This window comes from Chenopodium quinoa, unplaced genomic scaffold, assembly GCF_001683475.1.
Source record: "Chenopodium quinoa cultivar QQ74 unplaced genomic scaffold, ASM168347v1, whole genome shotgun sequence".
In the NCBI taxonomy this organism is placed as follows: domain Eukaryota; kingdom Viridiplantae; phylum Streptophyta; class Magnoliopsida; order Caryophyllales; family Amaranthaceae; genus Chenopodium; species Chenopodium quinoa.
The window spans coordinates 7,342,176-7,361,977 of NW_018743850.1; the positions used below are offsets into that span (position 1 = coordinate 7,342,176).

General features: G+C 32.7%; 3 protein-coding genes across 3 annotated transcripts; 1 reads left to right on the forward strand and 2 right to left on the reverse strand.

Moving 5' to 3' along the window:
- The first annotated feature begins 382 nt into the window (after positions 1–382).
- LOC110686192 (outer envelope pore protein 24, chloroplastic-like) lies at positions 383–2,633 on the forward strand. The gene is made up of 3 exons (XM_021862785.1): positions 383–883; positions 975–1,337; positions 2,232–2,633. Exons 1-3 carry the CDS (start codon positions 683–685, stop codon positions 2,310–2,312), a joined length of 645 nt encoding a protein of 214 aa, XP_021718477.1. The 5' UTR covers positions 383–682; the 3' UTR covers positions 2,313–2,633.
- Positions 2,634–3,580: 947 nt separating this feature from the next.
- On the reverse strand, positions 3,581–8,917 carry LOC110686193 (splicing factor 3B subunit 4-like). Its single transcript, XM_021862787.1, has 9 exons — positions 8,680–8,917; positions 7,520–7,568; positions 7,347–7,435; positions 7,168–7,224; positions 6,921–6,983; positions 6,707–6,772; positions 4,639–4,725; positions 4,346–4,439; positions 3,581–4,257 (listed from the first exon to the last, which is right to left on the reverse strand). The coding sequence occupies exons 1-9, from the start codon at positions 8,782–8,784 to the stop codon at positions 3,767–3,769; spliced, it is 1,101 nt and encodes a 366-aa protein (XP_021718479.1). The 5' UTR covers positions 8,785–8,917; the 3' UTR covers positions 3,581–3,766.
- Positions 8,918–11,535: 2,618 nt separating this feature from the next.
- On the reverse strand, positions 11,536–13,359 carry LOC110686194 (pentatricopeptide repeat-containing protein At4g36680, mitochondrial-like). Its single transcript, XM_021862788.1, has one exon. The coding sequence runs from the start codon at positions 13,149–13,151 to the stop codon at positions 11,934–11,936; it is 1,218 nt and encodes a 405-aa protein (XP_021718480.1). The 5' UTR covers positions 13,152–13,359; the 3' UTR covers positions 11,536–11,933.
- Positions 13,360–19,802: the final 6,443 nt, after the last annotated feature.

Genomic DNA, 19,802 nt, shown 5'->3' on the forward strand with positions numbered 1-19,802 from the left:
TGAGGTTAAAGCATTCCAAAATGGGCTCCTCCTTGCGAAATCTTTAAACAATCAACCATATTTGAATTGAAGCAGGCAACCTTACTGTTATAAATATTTTGTAGGGTAAATCTTCTTGTCTATGGAAGATTCATTTGCTTATAGATGAAGTTAAAACCATACTCCAACAATTTAAGTCCTTTCGGTAAAGACATGTCTACAATAAAGCTAACATGGTTGCTGAATAACGTTGCTTTGCTAGGACACGAAAACGGACAATCATCAGCAAATAGAACCTTTCTTAGACAATAAATTTTCCTATTCTAATAATTAAGATAGAGTAGGTATTGGTCTTAAGATAAGATAGGCCTAATTGTAATCGTGTATTTTTTTTCTACAAAAAAATAAATTAAGAAGAGTAAAAACTACATTCCCTCAAGTACAATTTCCAAAATCATGTGGATCATGGATCACTTTTTGTTCCAAAAATAATCCAATGTTCAAAACATAAAATTCTCTCTAAGCCCAAAATACAAACCACAAATCCCCTACAATTGAGCACACCCTAACTCCCCTACACCCTCACACATCAACCAATCACAACCCTCTATTCCACCACCTACAAAACATTCCCTCGAAAATTCCATTACCTCTCTGCTTTCTTCTCTACTCTTATCCACTCCATTTTCTCTCTCCTCCGACAATGTGGAAAGCGTCGGTAAACGGCCAATGCGCCGCCGACAGCAGCACCGGCGCCGCCACAGTCTCCATTAACGCCGGCGAAGTCAAGCTTAAAGCCGCCATTTCCGAAGCCATCTTCGACGCTGGTCCAATCTTCAGAAACCTCTCTCTTTCACTCGAAAAACCTGGGTCTTTCATCGTCGACTACAATGTCCCTAAACAAGTAATTCCTTCTCTACTTTCTCTCTCTTCGTAAAATTTGGTTCAATTTTGAAAATTAGCCCCAGTTTTTCGATTTTCTTTTTGGGTGGCAGGATTTGAGGTTTCAGTTTATGAATTCAATTAGGGTTTTAGATAAGCAATTGAAGATGACATACACGCTTTCTAGGGCAGAGAAGAATTTGTGGGTTGATGGAACTATGGTGATTGATTCTTCGAATAAGGTTACTGCGACATGTAATTTTGATTCTGGGATTCGGAAATTCAAGTATTGTTATAGTCAGGCTGGAGGTGCCAGAACTTTTGAGCCTTGTTATGATGTTGCCAAGAATTCCTGGGATTTCGCGGTTTCGCAGAGGATTACTGGGGATGATGTTGTTAAGGGTTCTTACCAGACTTCTACTAAGATTTTGGGGTTGGAATGGTCTCGAGCTTCGCCTTTCAGTGGTTCTTTCAAGGTACGTTCTGAGTAACTTTCAAATGTGTGGTTGTTTTCGTGTTTTGTTGTTTTCGTTTGTGGCGTCGAATATAGTGTAATTTGAACCAGTAATGTGATAGATAAATGTAGACGACTTTAGTTAATTAAATGGTTTAAACTTTGGAAGTTGATCATGCTACTGTTATATTGGCAGCATATATAAGTGCATAATCATTTTGTTTGATGAATTTGTATTAAAGAAGGTTTATTGAATTGTTTCTTGATGTTAGCTATTTGGTACAATGGTGAGATGTTTTGTGGTGTTGATTATATGTCTCTGTTTTTCAAATGGTGTTTCTAGTTGAGCATTATGCGCGAGTATTGAAAAAGATCCATCCGAACAATAAACTAGTCGATGCATACTCAAAACTCAATGTATGATGTAGTTCATGTATATTATGTCTATTTCTGAACACTGTAAGTGCTATATTTCTCTACATGTTAGGCAATCATGCTCATACATCCTGTTACATTAGCTTACCTAATTGATATTACATGTCTTTGCTTTTAATGTGCACATATTCGTTTAATGTTCATTGTATATCGGTTTTGGAAAATCTGTTGTTTGATGTTCCACCAGTATTATAAGCGTAATCTGCTTTCAGTTTATCCAAAGGTGGCTGATTTTACTTCCCTCTTTTGATGCCATTGTTGTCAACTTGTTATTGTTTCTATAATTCTATATGCTTTTGAGACTTCTTCAATTCCTTGATTTCCTTTATAATGATTTTAATCACTACCTTTCTGTTGTTTACATTATCTGTTCTGCATTGCTATTTGCCATCCATGATTTATTTTTCAGAACGTTTAAAAACTGTTCTATGTTTGCAGTAATTGTATACTTTATCTAAGCATACATGAACTATTATTTCAGGTTTCAGCGTCTCTGAATTTGGCCGAGGAAGCAAAAATACCAAAATTGAGTGCTGAGAGTACTTGGGATTTTGATATGTGATTTCTGTAGTTAGCTTATCTGTTTACTTATATTTCCCCAAAGATACTGGGTATTTTCTCCAGCGCAAGATCTGTGGTCTTGCAGTACAGCTTTTAAATGCTTACTGCTTAGTGTTAAACGTGGTTCATGTTCAACTCGAAGTTTTGGTAGCTCTAAGCCTCTAGGGCAATTTTTTTTTTCACCTCTCTTTTTGCTCATGTGCTACAGCCTCTGCCCTTTGGCCTGAGCTCTGCTGGTTCTGATATGTAATTGGATTAACAGGTAATGTCAATACCAAACAAACAATCATGCATGGATATTTGCTTAATCATTTGACATTAAGTTTGACTTGTTAACAGTTTCATTAGAAATAACCCATCCAGATGTATCCTGTGCAAAACTACCAATTAATAAGCATGAGCCTCTAATATTTGTAATTAGTGACCATTTTTTTACAATTGCCAAAAAGTTGTATTGCAGTAATTTAGACCGAGAAAATGCAATAATAACGTTGAATTGTTTATCAAATGGCAACTTTGTATAACTTGCATTAATATTTGCATACATACATTAAAAAATCATGTCTATCTAGCATATCACTTAAAATAAGTCTGTTAATGGACTTTCTTGCTTCACCATTAATGGAGATAGCTGACAAGCAATTCAAGAAGGGAAGACTCGGCTTCAATGGAGGAGAAATAGAAATACTCACTCTTTGGGTTAACCATACCCACTATTTCTCCCTTTTTCCTAGATTTTTCGTTTGATTCAACGGTAAAACCACCGCCAGAAATGGTGGTGTCATCGTTAGTAGAGACGAAGAAGATAAAGTTGTCGGTGTTGGAAATAGCCGCGTCCAAAATGTTGGAAATGGTAATGTTGGTGGAGATTAGGTGAGGATAGAGGGAGTAAGAAGAAACATGAAGGTGGAGGAGATGAAAAATCTAAGGAAGGTGGAGGAGAATAAATGACAAGAATTACCTTCACTTTATACTGAAAATGACAAGTTTACCCCTTGATAATCAAGGTTAGCAACATAGGTTTCCTCATGCAGACCAAGGTGATACTGTTAAATTGATAAACATTTGCATTATATAGTAAGATTATCTTAATGGACTACATAAAATCATAAATCTAAGGAATAAGCGGATAGCATGAATTACAAGTATACTTCCTTTATTAACATGGTTTTTTTTTTTTTTTTCTCACTTCTAATATCTCAGTAAACAAGCGATTAGGGTGGCTCTTGAAGTGTCTTGAGCCAAAGAGATACTGTGGAGTACAAGATAGAAATTTGAAACTTACTGTTTTTCTTGCGTTGCATGAAATAATCCAGAAAATATATCACTAGAAAAGTAAGTTTCTTAATCTATTAAATGTGAACTTCATCATAACAATAAATTTGTACCTAATGTTATACAGCAAGTCAGCAAGGACAAAAATTTTAGGTATCCAAATTTTAACATGTCAACATATTAACCTGATGGAGGTGGTGGAGGCGGCATTGAATATTGTTGCTGGTAAGGCGACCTGCCAGCCATTTGCTGAGGTGGAGGTGGTGGCCTCCAAACAGGTGGACCCCCCATTGACATTGGGGGAGGTGGCCTTGCATACCCTTGACCTGCCTGAGGGGGAGGGGGCGGCATCATGTTTGGAGGCGGTGCAGGCCTGTATTGTGGTGGTGGCGGGGGCATCGAGGGAGGCCCTTGACCTTGCTGTTGGGGCTGCCCCTGCCATGTGTTGGCCATCTGCATTGGTGGAGGGGGGAATGATCCTACAAGTGGGGGTGGTGGAGGACGGAATTGGGGCATGGGACTTGGTGGGACTGCACCATTTGCAAGAGTCCGTGGAGCGGTAGGAGTAGGTACAGCACCATTGGCTTGAGGAAGGGTTGGGGGACCACTTGCAAACAGGGTGTGAGGTCTGCTTTTCTGAGTACCTGGATTGCTTGCAGCAAGAACTCTCTCTGTAATTTATCAAAAGAAAGAACATGTTAAATATCTGGTGTATTATAAATTACTATGGACGTGATTAATTGAGCAATGAAACCTGACCTGCAGGAGTGCCATGCCTCTCCCCCTTCGTATCTTTCTTGTATGCATAAGATACTGTAATTTGACGATTACAAAGATACTGACCATTCATTGCCTGCAATTTCAAAACAGTTGTCAAGTTAAAGCCCAAACATAAACTAATGCCATAGAAAAAAAAAGAGAAGCCGCCACATATCCAATCACTTAGAATGATATATGAACAAAGTTCTATAGGTGATGGTGGTGGTTGGGGGGGGGGGGGGGGGGGGGGGGGGAAGGGGCGGGGGTGGTTGAGCATAAAAAGCAGAACATACCTCAATAGCTGCATCAGATGCCTCAAAAGAATCATAACTAATGAATCCAAAGCCACGGGAATTTCCTGTTTCTGGATCTCTCATAATCTGCAAACAAAAGCTAACAAGAATCAATATTCATAGCATGTGAAAGCCACCTGTCAAGATTGAGTCATCTCTAGCCTTAACTCAAATTTCTCCATTTTTTTCTAGACTCCACAAAAAAGATTATAAACAGTATATACTACCTCCGACCCTCCGTTAATGGTTATCTGCAACTTAGGAGAGGAACGGACTCCAATGCAAAATTTCTTAATGATACTTCACAAAAAGTAAGGGTATGTCATTAATAATTAATCAATCCAAATCTTAAAAAAAAAAAATGATAGAACCATCCAGCGTCCCAGCCACCGAAACCCACCGATGGAACCACCACCTCCACGAACACACCAAAACCCAGGTTGACAACCACCCACCAACATCCACCGACGGAACCACCACAACCCACCCACCGGAACCCAGATCCACGACCACCCACCAAAACCCACACACCAAAACCCAGATCCACGACCACCCACCAAAACCCATCGACAGAACCACGAAAACCAACCCACCGAAAACGACAACCCACGAAAACCAACCAACCAGAAACTAAACCCCCAACTCAAACCCAGAACCACGACCCACCCCAATTCGACCCAAAACCACCTAAGAAAGCGCCACACCCACCGAATACCCATCCAACCCACTGACAACAGCCTACATCGTGTTCTTCTTCGTCGTCTTCTTCGTTGTCGTACCAGAACTGGAATGAGGTTGAAGGAGGAGAGAGAAAGGTAATGGGGAAGATGAAGGTGAAAAATTAGGGTATGAATGTGGAGAAATTGGATGATTTTGAACTAGTTTGGTTGATTTCAATGAGTTATTGGGGGAGATGAATTAAATTTGATAGGAGTATTTTGATTAATTAGGCTAGATTAGTAATTAGTTAATTATGTTTTTAAGAATGTAATTGATGTTATAAATTTTTAAGTAAGGGTATTTTTGTAATTTTGTTAATTTTTTTTTTTTACTAAATATGGAAAGATTTGGAAATGTTGCATATAATTTTTAGCGTCCATTTTTTGTAAAAGTTGCAGATAACCATTAACGGAGGTAGTATATAACATTAGAACCACCCAAAAGCTCTATTTCAAATGTGGTTAGCTACATCACTTACCTCTGTTTCTAATTTTACAGTAAAAAATACAAATTTTCTGCAAGCTGTGTGAGAGAATTACAATTCTTACTGAGGCAAGCACTCCCTGAATAAATGGTCATCTAAGGATTTGTATTCACTGCTTTCTCCAATACTATGTTAATGTTGAAACAGAGGTCAAATAACAGCCTTTACAATCAAAAATCTAGTAGATACCACAATCACCTCTTTGCAAGTTCCAACTCCAAGAAAAATATATCTAACACTAAATAAAATGAATAAAGATGATAACTTCTAAAGGTGGGAACCTCATGAGAGAGGCTATAGTACGATCTTGTATGGTATGTTGTAGAGGATTGCAAGTAAAATTATTATATTTGGCTATTGCTAGATAAGCAGGATCATAAGAAAAATTGCAGAAGACTATACTAAAGTAATAAACACATAAGGGGTTTGGGCAATGAGCATCCCTCTTTTTTCATTAAAGAAGCAGATCAAGGAAGTTGTTCCAGAAAATAGTCTCAAGCATCAGAAGTGCTCGTGAATATAGAAAATATAAGTTAGTATAGTTTAAAGAAATTTCTAAAGCTACAAGGCTGATGACAGATAGCCAAGCACAGAGAATGACGAAGGCAGCAAGAGCTAATCTAGCATGAGTATATCCAATTTCTATGTTAGTACCAGAGAATTAAGACAAATGCAGACTTCTATGTTGATCACAAAAGAAATTGGTACATACAGGACAAAACTTAGGAAGCTAGAATCAATCATGAAGTCCATGAAGAACAGATTCTAATACAAAATTTTCACAGATGAAATTGCAAGTTGCCAAAAGCTACAGTTGATGAGCAGCACGACAGGGTAAACCACAAAGGCAGAATGAAGTATTACCTTTGGATTTGTAACAATAACTCCAAACGCACTGAAAGTATCATAAAGAAGTTTCTCATCCACATCCTACAAAAAGAGGGAAAAAAATATCTTAATGTCACATGATAAAGATAGACGGAGGTGACAGAAATTATTTGTGTCACAATACATATGATTATAGCAGCAAAGACAGCAAGTTAAGAGTATTGAAAAGCAAAGTAACAATAGGTCTTACAGGGTCCAGATTCCCAACAAAGAGATTTGCTCCAACATCCAAGCTCTTTTTGTCTTGAGAAGCCTGTAACAGGTCATAGTGGAAAAATCATATAGGGTTAAACATTTGCACTTCGCAGATCTGAATACTCTAACATAGAATCATGGATATCCTTACGCGGATAAAAATAAAAAATAAAAAAAAAAAAAAAAAAAAACCCCCATTAACTATGACATGCAATGAAAAAAAAGGTCCAGAATCTGGATACCTTATTTACACGTATAGGTTTCCCATAAAGCTTGATCATATTAAGAACTTTGATTGCCTGCATTATAGAGGAAGAAATTAGGGCAGGATCACAAATATGATTAACTAAATACAACTTAAATCATTGTCAAACACATCAGAGGTGATAAGAAAAGCTACTAAGGAAAAAAAAGGGCATACATAGTCAGCATCTTCTTCGCTTCGGAATTCTACGAACCCATAGCCCTGATGGAGGTTTGTTACTCTGTCTTTTGGCACGTAAACATTCACTGCAGAGAAGATTAAAATATAGTTATTCATACAAGATTCAATCATCAGAAAACCAAAAAAAAAAAATCTTGTACAAAATTTACCAACAGGGCCTGCTTGAACAAACAATTCCCACAGCAATTCTTCAGATACCTGCAGCATAACAGCCAAGGATGATCAGTGCATAGTATTTTGCAGGATAATTCAATCAAGTACTCCATACAACACAATGTTACTCTCGGAAAAATTGTTATTTCCTCCATACTTTGTAGTTCACTTATAGTAAGCTATTAATTCCCATATCCACACTATCCAACAAAAGATAAACCCCCAACTTCGTATCAAATGCAGAGGCAGCTCAAAGGAAAAGGTATAAAGCAATCCCTAAAAATCCTTACAGAGCAAACCGGTTCAGAACAATAGGGGCCAATTGAGTCAATGGTCACTGCAAATTCCTAATATGGAGGGGAAGTCGGTTGCATATTACTTGTAACCATTCGTCTATTTTTAAGTCATATACCTTTTACAGCCTTACTAGAGGGTTAACTGGGTTCTTTCTCAGATCTCTTTTCACTCACTTTTCCCAATCACTTACAATCGCAAAGCTTAGCTACCTAGCTTACAATTTTCCGGTGAATTCTTCCTCTCTTAATATACCCTAAATTTAATCTAAATTCTAAGTTAAATAGAGGATCACTATCAAGTGATTGCGGTAGCCATTCTTCTCCTTATTGTAATTGAGCTTATGATACAACATTTTCCCAAACCCTTAAAATGAATTACACAAATCGTATTTCCGAATTTCGCCAGCATTGTAGCACATTATCATATGTTTCAAAGTTGCAATAATTCAAAAATTAAACAAATTTAAACTCCCATCCACCCCTCCCAAGCAGAAACAATAAGGTTTTTAACAAACTATGGACTTTAGACCAAATCAAAATCACAATAACAACAAGAAACACAAAAAATTACTCCGTATCAAATGTAAATCTCTTTTTAGCATCCCCATGAACTCAGTAACTCTAAAATTGTTCACAATTACAATAAACTAAGTGGGAAATTACATAATAATTACTCGATTAAGCTCACTCACAAGATTATAATAATTATAATATTTAATAAACGAATTGAAATATGACCTAGTTAGAAACTATCAAAGTAGTAAAAATGGAAGAAAAAATCTGTTCATAAAAAATAATCAAATAAAAAATAAATAAATAATAAAAAAAAAAAAAAAAAAAAACCCTAGAAAGAGAAGAACCTGGGCATCAAGGTTACCGACGTAAGCGGTGGCATCTTGATTTCTCTCAGCAGAATGTTGACCGAGAAGATTGGCTCCTACTCCCGGAGCTATTCTCGTCGTCATTTTTCAGTTTCTCTCTCCTCAAATTCGACGCTTCCGGAAGGATTCACCGGTTACCGGGGAAACTTTGGGAGGGAGAATGAAAAGAGATTTTTTGATTGAGGGTTTAAGCTTTTTAACCCAATTGATATTTTTAATTTTCCATGATATAAATACTTTTTAACACTATATGGCGGTTTAATATCACAATTATTATTAGTCATAATTTTGTTGGTAATAATAAAAACGAAAAAAAAAAAAAAAAAAGTGTAATGCCTTGTTCTTTTAGACTTCTCTAAAAAAATTCAGTTCATGTCGTTTCATCTCAGTGTAATAAATTTCAGTGGTACATATGAAAAATTATAATAAGTCGTTGAGATAAGTTAGTCAAGTCGTTGATTGTTTAACTAGCTTTGGGTTTATTAAACTCAAAAGTAGGGATGTCAATGGGGCGGGGCTGATGTTGGCCTTCTCATCCCCATCCCCATCTAAAATTTTCATACCCATCCTCATCCCCATCCCCATCCTCATCCCCGCGGCGTCATCTCTATCCCCGTCTCGGCGGGTACAACTCCAAAACCATCCCCGCCCCACCTCTCACTTGGATATCCACCCCCACCTGATCCCCACCTAAGACCCGTCTCCCAAATACACAATCCTTCCTAATTAATAAAGATTGCAAAAAGAAAAAATTATTGTTAATATTACATATTTTTTTGTTTATAATATAAGTGTATTACAAAATATTATATTTACTATTTTATTTTACATAATTTTTTAAAAAAAATAGTATAAAAAGTATATAATTTTGTTTTTAAAAATATATGGATGTGGAGGTGGGGTGGGTGGGGCGGGGCGAGGCGAGGATGGGGCGAGTACAACCTAAAATCCACCCCCGCCCCATCACCCGCCAAACCAATACCCATCCCCGCCCCGTCTCCACTGACATCCCTACTCAAAAGGTGACAATTTTTAAGCGGTCATGTCGAATCTTCTTATTGTTTTATTGGACGGTTTAAGTAGTGTGGTTCGTTCTACAATCTAGATGGGTGCCTAATGTTGAGCTTGGCGGGTCTTTGACTTTGTCTATTTTTTTTCATTTTTTTTTTCTTTTTCTTTTGTCGTGTTTGTTTGCTTTCTTGTTTCGGGGCTTGTTTCTCTCTTTCACCATTTTTGAGAAAATACAAGGTGATCTTCATCTTCGTAATTAACAAAAATTGATTATCTAATTGTTTACCTAGTGGCAATATTGTTAATACGTGTTTTTTTTTGTGAAAATGGAAGGTAAACATCTCCTGATAGTAGCGGTTTTGCCTTGAATAGTGAGGAGAAAAAAAAAAGTAGCGATTTTGCCCATAGATAAACAATTTTTGTGTTTTTTGTCAAACTTAATGGGTACGCCCTCACCGAATTTGCTCAAAGGCATTTTTTGTTAGTGAAACAACAGAACGAACACTCGAATGGCATTTTGTTTATAGGAACGAGACAGAGAGAAAATCTTGAATCCAAAAGGAGAAGCAACAACATACAGACCAGGGAAAGATAACTGAAGCAGAATGCATCCTTCCCGTTCGAAATGATAACATGAACCGAACTTTCCATACTATACCTGCTCATTTACCAGCTTGGTGGTGACAAATTGACAGTCAACTCAATGAGATTTAGCATAATCATGCAAAAAATATAGGTATGTAGGTGTTTAGGATAATGTTCACTTCAATTGATGATATAGGGATGTAACGATGAATGATTAGGGTAGCAAATAATTAGAGAAAACAAGCTTAGAATGGGAAGCAATAGTGAACCTGAGGATCAAATTCACCTGCATAAACACTAAAGACTGAGATCTGGACTGCTCTCGCAGATCTAATTCATTTTCAAGCACAGGAAAATTAAGGCTCTGAGGAAGTTCTAGGAAATACGTAGGATGAGAAAGAATATTGAAATGTCCTGGTATATTGTTTCCTAAGGATGGACAGAAGATGTGTTTACCTCCGAATTAGCTTTCCATTCATAACAGTCCAAATCTCAATTAGATATCCTTGTATAGAAATCACCTACTGCATACTGACTGATGCAATAAATCACAGTCATGCTTTGTAAAATCTACAGAACTGATGCAAAACTCAACCCAAAGGCACCTTAATACAAGGAGATTCAAAGAAACCAACGCCAGGACATAGACTCAGGTGCCCGAAAATTATACCTTAAAATATCAAAGCATCGCTAGTTCAACCAGACTTGCAAAATCATTAGCTTGAATAGTTTTTGATGTATCAGTAGAACCTGTGTCTAAGCTACATCAATTTGTGAAAATGGAAGGTAACCATCTCCTGGCGCACACCTAATGATCTCTTCAGATAGAGCAGTAAACTTTGAAAATCACTACAAGCATTTGAGTCGTCTAAATTAGGTGTATATTGCATTAAAGTTGACATAGAACCCACCAAAAGGAAGCTATCCAGCTATGGCCGGCAACTCAGCCAGAAACTATCTAAAGCAATTTCTACTGATACCAACAGGCAACTCCACAGAAGCCAAATATTAGGATTGAGATAAGTTAAAAAGACTGAGAATTGTTAGCTTAGTAGTCGTAAATCCATAACCAAAGATAGAATCAGTTAATCTTCACGAGAAACAAACCATAATCCTGTGTTTCAAGATACATTTATAAAAGCACAAGTGTAGTAAAACAACATTTAGTAGCGTTGGGAACTGAGAATCGCCAAATAAAGTAAGCTTAAATGATGTTCAAAATAGAAATGGAGCAAGATGGGAAAAGATAACTATAAAAATTATTGCATTGCCTGCTAAAAAATGACATGATATTGATCATTATGCCTTACAATGGACTTCAGAAAATCTGAAGCTTCAAAATCATGCAAAATTGAGGTAAAAGGAACCATTCAAGTCCTGTTCTGTCAAAGAGAAAGGGGAAGTAAATACATAACTTGGGTCAAAAATCATAGCTGTGGACTGTGGTCTACTTCAAAATCAAAGACCTTCTCCAGAAATCATAAATGAGTAATCTGCACAGTTGTTTGATCATTGTCGCAATCATACCCTGTATGGGCTGTATCCAATTTCATGTACCCTTCCTCAATTAAGGTCACATGAATTTTGTATTTGCACTAGCCACACTAATTCTAACCCTTAACGTCTCCAGAGGACCACTATTTTGCAGCCTCTTTCACTTCAGGCATAGTAGCAGCAGATTCTTGTGATACCAAACCAAGTTCTACCTCAATTTTCTTCCAAGCATTCAAAACATTGGGCGGGAACTTCTTCTTAACAGTCCTAATCAATCCCTTCGCGTCCTTCTTGTTGTTCTTGGCCACCAACCCTTCCACCAAAACCTTCAAAGTTGCAAAATCCGGGATCTTGTTATGAAATACACTACGCTTAAACACATCATAACCTTTCCCAAACTCTTCATTCTTACACAGATAATGAATCAAAGTCCTGAACGTTGCAGCTTTCGGTTTGAACCCACTAGCATCCAACTCTAGATAAAGTTTCATAGCCTCATCCATCCTCCCATTTCTACAATAACAAGTCGATAAATAATTGTAACTAATAGCATCCGGTTTCAACCCCGCAGCAGCCATGTCTTCAATCAATCGCATCACATCCTCAGGCTTGCCGCCATAAGCATTACCGATCCTTACATTATACGCCGCAGCATCAACCAAACAACCCTTATTCACCATCTCATTCCAAATGCGCTCGGCCTCGTCACTCATCCCTTTCTTACAAAATGCATCATAAATAGTAGTAAAAGCAACAGCAGTAACCTCAACACCCTTCTCCTCCATTTCCTCCAAAGTTTTCAAAGCCAATTCAGGATCACCCTTCCTACAAAAACTCCTAATCAAAATACCATAAGAAACCTCATTAGGAACAAACCCATGTCTCTTAGGCATTTCATCGAACAGTTGGGGTACATTATCATACAACTTAGAATGATTACAAGCAGCAAGCAAAGCATTAAAAGAAAGCGTAGTTCTAGGAGTACCCAGTTCATCCATTTGATTAAAAGTATTAAGGGCATGATCAAACATACCTGCTTTCCCATAACATCGAATCAAAGAACACAAAAACGGTTCTTGGGTAATTTGGGGGGTTTTTTTGTGGGATTCAATGAGAGCTTCAATGTCGGAAAAGCGGCGAGCTTTGGCGAGACGTTGAACAGTGAGTTCCTGGGCATAACGAGAAGAAACAGGGGAAGTGTAATGGTCGGAAACAGAGGAGTAGATTTGTAGGGCTTTATCTGGGTCGTGTTCTGCTCTGAGCTTGAATTTTGCTTTGGAGATTGAAATTGAAGAGGTGGGGTTGGTAGTGGTGGTGGTTGAGAGCTGACGAACGAGTCGAATGGAGCGAGAGAATGACATTTTTGTTGGAGTGAGAGTTTTTTCTGCAACAATGGAGGGTTTTTAGGAGGGATGGAGAGGTGAAGAAAGAGAAAGAGGAGGGTTTAGGGTTTAAGGCCTAATGGTGTCAAAACAAGGAGTCGAGAGACTTACTACGTATTTTTTAAGTTGAAGAAATTTTATGACTTCATGAGGAAATCGCATTTAAAGATAGATGTAACATGTAAGAGTAATAATTTGACATCTAGGCATAGAATGGACATTTTATCTTCTAATTGAGCTATAATCAATACATATAAAATGTTTCATTAATCAAATTGGACCTCTATTTGTCAATAATGGAAGAGCAACAAACATTGCATAATATCAAGTTAACCAACGATCAAACTAGCAATACAACCTGTTGTAAACTAGTTGTATTACGCGTGAGTTGGGTCAAAACTATAATTGTATTACTTACGGTTTTTTGAATTTAACAAATTCATACATTTAGGGAAGACCATGGTTTTTTGAACAACTTAAGATTTCCGGTAATTAAAACTAATTCTACAGTGAAAATAAGAGATATGTAGATTCCGCAATCAATACTAATTATAGAGAGAGAGACTTAGGCCTTGTACTTCTATTCTGCTCTGCCCTGCTTAAAAGTAATAATTAATATTTAATAAATAATAATAATAATAATAATAATCTAATCTAATATATATAAATAAAGTAGGCATTTTGGAGAGCATTCGGCACGCCACATAAGCAAAGATATATTTTCGACAAAACAAAACCAACCAAATTTTGTGTCAGTATTATTAGGTCATCAATGGTTGGGTAATTCTTAGCCTAATTTTTAAAACCCAAGTTTAAATATATATTTGTGATTATTGTTTAAATTGTGTTTATTTGGGATACTTAATGATTATATGTTTATGTTTTGTTTACTGAATTTTATTTTTACGTGCAAGTCTAATTTAATCAGAGAATTATATTCGAGCAAAAATCTTTGGAATATCAAAGTACGAGTTTCTCGCCTGATAATCCTATTGGATGAGGAGGTATTATATCCTTATAAATCGTTTACATTTATTAAACCTTTTAGTTTTAATCAGTTAATTTTATGATTAAAACAATAATTTTTTTGTGATTTAGGTAGCTTAATTAAGTCATAAAATTAACTTAACTTTTTATTTTTAATTACAGAGTGATTACGTTCATGGCTCAATTAAAGTCAACTTTGTTCTACAATTTTCTTCAAAATTGATTAAAAGTTATCATAACAAAATTAATAATTAATATTTAATAAATAATAATAATAATAATAATAATAATCTAATATATATAAATAAAGTAGACATTTTTTTAGAGCATTCGAAAAGCCACGTAAGAAATATACTTATTTCGACCAATAAGAAGAAAGATTTGTATTTTATTTTTAAATTAAAAAATTATGTCGCCACCTAGATAAAAGTAACGAATTAGATTTGATATATCTAAAATTTTAATGCCACGTAGATTATAATCCACGAATTAAATTATTTTAATGAAAAAAAAAATAAAGTAAAAATATAGGAAAAGATAAATTTATTAATTCAATACTACGAGTATAAGAAATCCAAAAAAAATATACTAAAAAATATTTAAATGATAAACGCTTATAATAAAGTTTGATACTTATTATCATAAGATAAATTTTGATAGTATTTATGATAAGAAATACAAATTGTTCGTTAATTATAATTAAATTAAAATTTGTGACACCTACCATTATAAATTGACACATCATACGCCACAAACAAAATTTCGTATCAATAAAAAAACTCATCAAGTGAATTTTGTGTTAGTAATTTTGTGTTAATATTTGGTCATCAATGGCCAGGTAATTTTTAGCTTAATTTTTAAAATCCTATGTTTAAATTAGTATTTCTAATTATTACTTACATTGTATTTATTTGGGATACTCAACGATTATATGTTTATTTTTTATTTACTAAATGTTTTTTTACATGCAATTCTAATACATCATACGACACAAATAAAATTTCGTATTAATACAAAACCCCATCTAGCGAATTTTGTGTTAGTACTTTTGTGTTAGTTTTAGGTCATCAATGCTAGGGTAATTTTTAAAATCTTATGTTTAAATTTATATTTGTAAATATTAGTTTCATTGTATTTATTTAGGATACTTAACGATTATTTGTTTATGTAATGACATACGATTAGATGTTGCGTACTTAATATATGGATGACTTTGGTTACTTTTGGAGATGATGAAAAAATTCCAATGCATAGATTTGATTATATATCGCAACACGGTTCAATTTATCCATTGATGTAGTAGGTTGGTTGTGGACAAGGTTGGTGATTCTATCGAAATAAAAGATATAGTAAAACAATGAATAATGATTTAGGATTTAAATTATTAAAAATTTATCATTTTACATTAAAGATATTATATAACGGAAAAAATATCAAAATTTACAATTTATTTATATTTAATAAATTCATTATAAATTATAGTAAAAAAAATATTAAACTTTTGTAATTTTGTCTGAAATTATTAAATACAATAAATCAAATAATTAAAAATCGTAGATGAAAAAACCGTGCATCGCACAGGCTTCCATCTAGTATATAATAAAGTAGGCATTTTTGGAGAGCATTCGGAGCGCCACATAAGAAATATACTTATTTCGACCAATAAGAAGAAAGATTTGTATTTTATTATTGAATTAATAAATTATGTTGCCACCTAGATAAAAGAAACGAATTAGATTTGATATATCTAAAATTTTAATGCCACGTAGATTATAATCCACGAATTAAATTATTTTAATAGAAAAAAATAAAGTAAAAATATAGAAAAAGATAAATTTATTAATTCAATACTACGAGTATAAGAAATCCAAAAAAAAATATACTAACAAATATTTAAATGATAAACGCTTATAATAAAGTTTGATACCTATCATTATAAGATAAATTTTGATATTATTTTTGATAAGAAATACAAATTGTTCGTTAATTATAATTAAATTAAAATTTGTGATACCTACCATTATAAATTGACACATCATACGACACAAACAAAATTTCGTACCAATATAAAAAACCCCATCAAGCGAATTTTGTGTTAGTAATTTTTTGTTATTTTTTTGTTATTTTTTTGTCATCAATGGCCGGGTAATTTTTAGCTTAATTTTTAAAATCCTATGTTTAAATTAGTATTTCTAATTATTATTTACATTGTAAAAATTTGGGATACTCAATGATTATATGTTTATATTTTATTTTCTAAATGTTTTTTACATGCAGATCTAACACATCATACGACACAAATAAAATTTCGTATCGATACAAAACCACATCATGCGAATTTTGTGTTAGTAATTTTGTGTTAGTTTTAGGTCATCAATGTCCGGGTAATTTTTAAAATCTTATGTTTAAACTTATATTTGTAATTATTATTTACATTGTATTAATTTGTGATACTCGACGATTATATGTTTGTGTTTTATTCACTAAATGTTTTTTTACATGCAGATCTAACACATTATACGACATAAATAAAATTTCGTATCAATACAAAACCCCATCAAGCGAATTTTGTGTTAGTAATTTTATGTTAGTTTTAGGTCATCTATGTCCGGGTAATTTTTAAAATCTTATGTTTAGATTTATATTTGTAATTATTATTTACATTGTATTAATTTGGGATACTCAACGATTATATGTTTATGTTTTATTCACTAAATGTTTTTTTACGTGCAGATCTAAAACATCATACGACACAAATAAAAATTCATATAAAAAAAAACCCCATCAAACGAATTTTGTGTTAGTTTTAGGTCATCAATGTCCAGATAATTTTTAAAATCTTATGTTTAAATTTATATTTATTAGTTACATTGTATTTATTTAGGATAGTTAACGATTATTTGTTTATGTAATTGCATACGATTAGATGTTGTATACTTAATATATGAATGACTTTGGTTATTTTTGGAGATGATGAAAAAATTCCAATGCATAGATTTGATTCTATATCGCAACAATTTTCATTTATTGGTAAATATATTGATTTATTTTATATAAATGTAAAGATTTAATTTATATCAATTTCAGTTTAGCTAACATTTCACGGTTCAATTTATCCATTGATGTAGTAGGTTGGTTGTGGACGAGGTTGGTGATTCTATCGAAATAAAAGATATGGTAAAACAATGAAAAATCTAATATATATAAATAAAGTAGGCATTTTTGGAGGGCATTCGGAGCGCCACGTAACAAATATACTTATCGACCAATAAGAAGAAAGATTTGTATTTTATTTTTGATTTAAAAAATTATGTCGCCACCTAGATAAAAATAACAAATTAGATTTGATATATCTAATATTTTAATGCCACGTAGATTATAATCCACAAATTAAATTAGTTTAATGAAAAAATATAAAGTAAAAAAATATAGGAAAAAATAAATTTATTAATTCAATAGTACGAGTATAAGAAATCCAAAAAAAATATACTAAAAAAAATTAAATGATAAACGCTTATAATAAAGTTTGATACCTATCATTATAAGATAAATTTTGATAGTATTTATGATAAGAAATACAAATTGTTTGTTATTATAATTAAATTAAAATTTGTGATACCTACCATTATAAATTGATACATCATACGACACAAATAAAATTTCGTATCAATAAAAAACTCCATCAAGCGAATTTTGTGTTAGTAATTTAATTTTTAGCTTAATTTTTAAAATCCTATGTTTAAATTAGTATTTCTAATTATTACTTACATTGTATTACTTTGGGATATTCAACGATTATATGTTTATGTTTTATTTACTAAATGTTATTTTACGTGCAGATCTAACACATCATATGACACAAATAAAATTTCGTATCAATAGAAAACCCAATCAAGCGAATTTTGTGTTAGTACTTTTGTGTTAGTTTTAGGTCATCAATGTCCGGGTAATTTTTAAAATCTTATCTTTAAATTTATATTTGTAATTATTAGTTACATTGTATTTATTTAGGATACTTAACGATTATTTGTTTATGTAATGACATACGATTAGATGTTGTATACTTAATATATGGATGGCTTTGGTTATTTTTGGAGATGATGAAAAAATTCCAATGCATAGATTTGATTTTATATCGCAACAATTTTTTATTTATTGGTAAATATATTGATTTATTTATATAAATGTAAGGATTTAATTTATATCATCAATTTCAGTTTGGCTAACATTTCACGGTTCAATTTATCCATTGATGTAGTAGGTTGGTTGTGGACGAGTTTGGTGACTCTATCGAAATAAAAGATATGGTAAAACAATGAATAATAATTTAGGATTTAAATTATTAAAAATTTATCATTTCACTTTAAAGGATTTTATATAACGGAAAAAATATCATATTTACAATTTATTTATATTTAATAAATTCATTATAAATTATAGTAAAAAAAATAAATATTAAACTTTTGTAATTTTGTCTGAAATTATTAAATAAAATAAATCAAATAATTAAAAAATCTTAGATGAAAAAACTGTGCATCGCACGGGCTTCCATCTAGTGATTTAGGATTCAAATTATTAAAAATTTATCATTTCATATTAAAGATTTTATATAACGGAAAAAATATCATATTTACAATTTATTTATATTTAATAAATTCATTATAAATTATAGTAAAAAAAATAAATATTAAACTTTTGTAATTTCGTCTGAAATTATTAAATAAAATAAATCAAATAATTAAAAAATCTTAGATGAAAAAACCGTGCATCGCACGGGCTTCCATCTAGTGATTTAGGATTTAAATTATTAAAAATTTATCATTTCATATTAAAGATTCTATATAACGGAAAAAATATCATATATACAATTATTTATATTTAATAAATTCATTATAAATTATAGTAAAAAAAATAATATTAAACTTTTGTAATTCTTTCCGAAATTATTAGATACAATAAATCAAATAATTAAAAATCTTAGATGAAAAAACTGTGCATAGCACGGGCTTCCATCTAGTTATTAATATTTAATAGTAATAACTATATTTATAGATAATAATAATTAATATTTAATAATAATGATTAATATTTAATAATAATAATTAATATTTTATAATAATAATAAAAATTAATATATAATATTATTGTTAATAATAACTAATATTTAATGATAATAATTAATACTTTATATTATTTAACACATTTTTTAATGTTATAAAAAGAGTAAAAAAATCTAGAAAAAATCAAATAATAATAATAATAATAATAATAATGATGATAATAAAATAATGTGATAATAATTCTGAAATCTGCTCTGCTCTAACCTGCCTTGCCCAGAAGCTCAAAATAACAGGGTCTTAGTCATCGAAGAAGCTTTGGTGGATAAAGCAATGAATGGCTATGGCTTGGGTAGAAGAAAGGGCACGTTACCACCAAGTATACTAAACTCCCTTCTACAATGCAATACCAATTGTACCATCTTCAAAGATGTGTTACAAACATGGCAGAAAATTTGAGCAGCAAACTCAAAAACCAATTCCAGTATAAAACAATAAACCAAACAGTAGAATCATTTCACTCCGAATCCAAACCAATTTCCTGTTCAGATATGTTCTAACAGGCTAACATACACATTTCTGTAGA